We start from the raw sequence: 6,886 nt of genomic DNA on the forward strand, positions 1-6,886 counted from the left end.
TTGGCAATGGCAAAAACAATTAAGCTTAGACTAGATGGCATACCATACAAATACAACAAAACTTTAACTTTCCAGGAAGATGGCTCAGGCCTCGTCTGGATGGAGTCAGGAGGCCTAGCCTAGACTAGTAGTAGAGGCTTGGCGTATTTTTAAGTTCTTACTTACAGAGGCCTAACTTTTTAACAATATTCTACCCTAAAGGCCTAAATCTGTAGCAGCTAGAAGCGGTGAGCAAGGTTCTTAGTATAGCCTACGGTTATCAGTCCATGTCATTCTCAGCAGGCCAGAACTATTAATTATACTAACTGTTTTAATTCAAGTAAGTAGCCAAAAGGGAGCTGGAGCTTGTTCTCCGCATCTTCAATTTTTAAAATTTACGAAGATTGATTAATATGCATGAGGTTAGCCAATCACGTGATTTACAAAATCAGTCATGCATACGATATCCCACATCAAATTTGATGTGGGAAATTGCAGGCATGAATCGTTTGCCCAGGCCCTAATTCGAAAAAAAAAAGAAATCGAGTATGGGACGCCAATTAAATTAGGTATGGCGCGCACTAAGTGCAATAAAGAGTGAGTAACCTAAAATTAGGGCCTGGAACCCAGGCTACTATAGTGGTTGCATCTCACTGCGTACTGAATGTTTAGACTTTTAAACTGAGAAATTATTTCTTTCTTTTTTTGTCTTTTGAGAAACGTAAGTTATAAAAATTGCATTGGACTTTATAAATATAAATATTTGCTACCATAAACTGAAATTGTATTAGCATTTTTATCAGTATTATTAGTCTTATTAGTAAGCCTATGATTCATATGAATTATCTTAGTACACTAAAAATTGCAAGTAAGATACAAATGGAAAATTCTTGTTTTTCTAAAAACCTTTTTTGGTACGTACGTGCATGAATTGTATAATTTACCTATATATAATTTTAATACATGGTGCATTTTTACTAAGTTTTTTTTTTCAACACGTAATTCCGGATGAAAATCGCCTTGTAAAAGAAAGTGTTTTTATCGCCGAAATGAATGGAGCGTAGTCACCACACGTGTTAGCCGATTGTTACCAGCCGGAACACTTGATGTCCGTCTGATTTAATATTTTCGGCCTTCACGTTGGCTTATTGGAAAGCAATTGGTCTAATCGGTCTTATAACATTTACGCATCTGGCATCCAAAACTACTGTATTCCTACTAGATTTACTCGTATGTGGAATGGGCAACCTGACAACATCAGAAATGATTTTTCATGTGACAGCTGGTCGAATTTTAAAAATATTTTTAAAAAACAATTTAAAGATATTGGCCTATTTAATTTTTAGATATTCTTGTATATTTTTATATTTTATTGCATGTTTTTTGTAGGCTTTGAGTGTTGAAGTGGCACGCCTCTTGGCGACAGGCGATCTTTGACCTCTTTTGCCAATCCATGGCGCATTCAAAGTTGCATTGTGTCTTTGTCACTTGTGTTGCCGAAATTAATAAAATAAAATAAAAAATAAAAATAATTTTACCCAGGCTCAGCTTTCTTATTTTTTTTTGTGTCAATTTTCAGCTAAACTGTTCTTATTTTGTTCTTATTTCACACTTAACTGGTAAATTATTATTGTATAGCAGTAGACCAACAATTTTTAAGACAATCTGGGTCTATATCATAAACAAAGTCGAATTAATCTGATAGAAATATGCCTTATTCATAAACAACGGACTATGCTGTTCTGTTTTATGCTGACATACGGTAGTAAGAATGCATCTGTCATATTATGCCAATTTACTTGTTGATACAATTTTTCTGTAATATGAGCAGCAAATTAAAAAAATGGATGGGTGGGATAATAATAATAATAATAATAATAATAATAATAATAATAATAATAATAATAATAATAATAATAGTGTAGTTTCATATAGCGCACATATCCATCTAATGTGATGCTCAGGGCGCTTGATATGTGGACTAGGAACTCGATCAATGACATTCTTCGCCCCTAAGGGTCCATTGTTTGTGCTACCCGGTAACCCGGTACCAGCAACTCTCGTCGTCCACTACAGGGGCTGTCTGTTCCAGTACACTGGGCCGGGGTATCCCCTACTCGTCTCGAATGATGTACATTCTTTATAGTGTACACGAGCCATTGTATACAGTGTAGTTTATATAGCGCACTTGGTATTTGGACTAGGAACACATGGGCTGTCCAGGAACACAGGGGCTGTCTGTTCCAGCACCCCTTGCTCATCTCAAAAGATATACTGGGTTCTTTATAGTGCACACGAGTCATTGTATTCACTATAAAATAAGTGATTGTTGTAATCTCGAGGGTCATAATAAGATGTGTGAAGATGGATATAATTTCGACCACTGGACCGTGTTAAACAGGATATGTGTTTAGTATCAAGGCTGGTGGGATTATTATTGTTTTTATCGTTTTACCATAATGAAATGATTCGCTAGTAGTATTTAAAACAAAAACCTGTATTATTTATTATTACAATACAGTATTCATATTCTCAACAAAAAAAAAAGAAAAATGAAAGTAGGCAGAGAAAAAGCACTCGTTTATCGAAACACTTCTGTAACACTCAGGGATGAAAAATACGGATGAGCCTTGAAATTTTATTTTGGTATAGAAACATCTGGAAAGAGCATGTACATGTACCAGTCTAGTGTGACCTCGCGGTCGACGAAGGAGCGTAATGTTGTTAAAATAACAGGAGCTTAATACAGAAGAGATAAATCAAACAGGATACTATTAACCAACAATTAAATGACGTCGCATCAACTTAAGTGGTCGCAGGTTCGAATCCCGTCGGAGGCATTTTATTACACAATGACTTTTATAGGACTTTATTCGTTGAAAAGCTACAGGGTAGCTACGATGTTCCATCATTTCCTTATTTAAACACTGTATATGTACCTTTGATGATTTATGTTATATTTATTCAACAGTGTTAACGACTAATTCCCTTCAATATCATCTGTCTCTTATACACATCTAGATGTGTATAAGAGACAGACATCATTTTGTAGGGCTAAATTCAATGATGAGTTATCAAAATTAGAACGGATCTTATCAATTTTTGAAGAAAGAAATAAAGAAAAACGAAGCGCTATACAGTGAGCTAACGCCCATGAGCTCTCGGCGGCGCAGCCCCAGGCCCCTACACAAAGGGGACCCCATCCTCTTGCTATCCTCCGAGGCATATGGCTGCCAAATTCGTAAAAGACAGTCGTAAAAACAACATTAAAAATGGACTTTGAAAAATAATTTGAGAAATATATAACCAAATTTTAATCATTTACGATGAAATACATATCCAGGAACAAAAATGTAAAGCGGATTAGCTATTACCATCACTGTATTGTGTCAATTGGCAAATAACCTCCACATTCCCTATCCTCGCAGTACAAATTTATCTTTTTGTGACGTCACAAAAAGATTTTCAGTGACTTTCGGGGGGGATTTTTGGGGGTAAGGCATTGACCAATACGTTTAATATTGGGTGTCCGAGGTTTTTCAATGACTTTCTAAACAATGATGACAAGATTTTGGATTTCTAGAAACCGTTTCATATCCATTTTAAGGTAGCCAACAGTATTAAGTTCATGCTCTAAACTCTTGTAGGCTTATATATAAATAAATAAATAAATATATATAAATATATATATATATATTGTAGGCTTATATATAAATAAATATATATATATAAATATATATATACATATATATATATAATATAAATATATATATATATATATAGTATATATTTGTACATATTATTAGTATTAATATTTTCAATTTGTTAGTGTAGGCCTTTTCTGTATGAATTTTTGTTAATTGTTTAATTCTCTGCTTTTAATTTTGTTTGTTCTTTTTAACATGAACATTGTGAATGCACCACCTTTGTGTGTGCCACCGATATAAAAGTGTAATTTCCAAATAAATACTTACTTACTTATTATTAGTATATATTAGTAAAAACACTTAAATATTTACTACTAAATTGGAATAAATGAAGTTTTCCAAGGAAATATAAACGTTATAAATATTTTTAATCACTGACATGAACAATGTGATGTGCATTCCAGTTATGTGTATTTCCATTATAGTTATTAAATACTAAAGTTATTCAACAATTTCGATTTCTTTGCCAGCTACATTTACCAATTCTAAAATAATGTTATCTTTCCTAATATCAAAAATAATTTCCTTTTTGAGAAGAGATCCAACTTTCGGAAGCCAAGCCTATAAGCTTTGAGAAGGGGTGGGGTAGCATATATACATATAGTTAAATTTCGAGGTAATGCATGGTTGCCAAGGCTCCAGCATAGGCTTCTTTAACAGAGAGTAACAACAAGTCTGCTTGCAAGTTACACAAGCAGAAAGTGCATAAAATTGTGCACTGTGAGATAAGACGATTTTCCTCCTTACACTATTTTTATTGGTTGAATTCAAACAATGAATGGAAAGCAAACAGCAAGGTACAGCCTTATTGTACGACTCTCGCTTTCTTGATGTCCAATGAATGGCCATTAGCAATTATTACGTAAGTGGATGCTGACCTTAAGTAGGCCTTTTTTGTTCCTAACTGGTGTGATACGAATACTGTACTGTCTTACGAATCATTCTATGACTGGTCGCTAATAGGCCTATAGAGAAAAAGATGGTCTCCAAAGTGAAATACATGAGCTGCCTGATGGGCATTTTATGGGCGATATGTAAGGCACAGAACTCTATTAACGAAGATCACGAGATTGTATTAAGTGGCGAATATAACTTTGTTTTGAAGTGGCGTGTTGACGGAGATTATATCTTCTTAGAAATTAGCGCCGATACTAATGGATACCTTGCTATAGGATTTTCTGAAAATGGAGGCATGCCTGGTGCTGACATAGTGGCTGGATGGGTAAAAAGTGGTGATGTATTCTTGTCTGTAAGTGAAGTAGCGTTTATGTCTATGTCAGTAATATAGTGATACTATGAATAATGTTTTGTGTAGTGCAGTACTATTAATAATAGGGGATATGACCGGTTGAGCCGCCGACAAATTGAGCAGCAGGTAATTTCTACGGAACGCCAAGCGCGTCTTTCAGTGAATGTAGTGCGTCTCTCAGTGAATGTAGTCGGCTTGCCGATGTCATCAGTCCCCCCCCCCGGATACCAGCTACATATTCATCCCACAGTCTTGTCAGTCGTTGACCTAGGGCCTAGGTCTACAACTTTCTGATGGGATGGGAAGGTAAGAAGGGAAAGGGGGTATGGTGCTAATTTTTTCTTCCAAAATGTTTACCAAGTATATTTTCATAATCTGTTATTCTGTTCCCCCCCCCCCCCCCCCCCCCCCATGGCAAAAGGGCATAACTGACATTTTTTGGCGAAAATGAGTTATATAGCCTAGTGGGGTCAGTACATCATGTTACACATGTTGGCACAAAAAAAAATGTAAAAAAGTGTCCCCCGGGCTAGATAGGGGCATGGCAAAAGGGCATAACTACACAATTTTCAGTGAATTCCCAAGGCAAAAAGATAGACTGTGATACGCTGAAGCGTGACGTTCTTTCAACACCCAACCAATCAGAAGAAAGCTTTCTCCCTGGTTACAATGAAGGTTGCATGTTAAGTTGTATTATTTTTATTATTCTTACTGTTTGTGTGCTCACAATTTGTAAATAGAAATTGGTTAAATAGTATGATTCTTGACAGTAGCATATGTCTAGTTAATGTTAGGCAAACATGATAAGACAAGTTAATTTATGCTATATAATTTTGCCTTACTTTGAATGGCAACAGTTTATTACTATGGAAATAAACTATAGGAAAATAGTAACTGTTTAATAAAAATAATTAACCATGGCAGAATAACAATTCACATTTTAACTAGAAATAACAGTGTCAAAGAGGGACAACTAAAACAGTTATTTAGCAAATAACTATGGCAAAGAGGCACAACTACAACATTTATTTATAGCAAATGGCAGGACAAAAAGGTATAAATGCACAGTTTACTCGAATCAACTGTGTTCACTAAGCAAACAACAACTTACTTTTCCATCTAAATATATATATAATACATTTTCTAAATATTTTATTAGAATATAAAAAAACAATAATATTCGTAATCATTTCATTATTACTTGAATTTGGATCATAGAGAAGAATTGCTAATAATAAAAATAATAATAATAATAATAATAATAATAATAATAATTTATATTGTAATTACATGACTTAAAATATAAATTTATTATTTTACTTCGTAAATAAAATTTAAAAAATATTTGTAATTCTTGTTTAACGTACACATAAAAACAGTCACACGCATACGCATTCTAACTAAACAGCAGTTCTATTTTATATACGCATACGCATGCATCCTTCACGCAGTGACGTAACGCCTATGCGCTCTTGTGCGGGGCCCAGACTCCTAGGGTTGCATAGGCCCCCTACCCAGGGTCCTCGATCTAGCACCTTGAGCCAAAAAGGCTTTGTTGATACATAATAACATACTAATGTTAATTCATTTTCTTGTTTGTATACTTGGTTAGACCATACATGGGTATTTAATCGTTTGTAATTTTAGTGTTTATTATTTAATGCGTTTCTTTGGTATTATTGTACATTTATTTTATAGTTTATACATGAATAACATATGAAATTATATATTGAATGTTATTTTTGAATAATCTGACTTAAAATTGCGTTGAAAGGAACTAAACTGGGTACTTTTATCCTTTTGCCAAAGTTTGTCAACATGTCTTGAATCAGAAAACCCACGGCAAAAGGGCATAACTGACATTTTGAGCGCAAAAATCAATATTTATAGAAAAAATGTGTGCTACACTGGAAGAGACATTATTTGTCTATTTGAATACATTAACCATGAA

At 34.2% G+C, this 6,886-nt stretch overlaps 1 protein-coding gene across 1 annotated transcript in view; it reads left to right on the forward strand.

Annotated features, from left to right (window-relative positions):
• The first annotated feature begins 4,560 nt into the window (after positions 1 to 4,560).
• LOC117108355 (DBH-like monooxygenase protein 1 homolog) overlaps positions 4,561 to 6,886 on the forward strand; it is a 19,567-nt gene continuing 17,241 nt past the window's right edge. Inside the window, exon 1 of the mRNA XM_033250348.1 lies at positions 4,561 to 4,935. Coding sequence (XP_033106239.1) covers positions 4,666 to 4,935 — 270 coding nt within the window. The 5' untranslated portion in view covers positions 4,561 to 4,665. The remainder of the gene's footprint in view (positions 4,936 to 6,886) is intronic.

Source organism: Anneissia japonica, unplaced genomic scaffold, assembly GCF_011630105.1.
Source record: "Anneissia japonica isolate Jap-2015-1 unplaced genomic scaffold, ASM1163010v1 scaffold426_len1935630_cov189, whole genome shotgun sequence".
In the NCBI taxonomy this organism is placed as follows: domain Eukaryota; kingdom Metazoa; phylum Echinodermata; class Crinoidea; order Comatulida; family Comatulidae; genus Anneissia; species Anneissia japonica.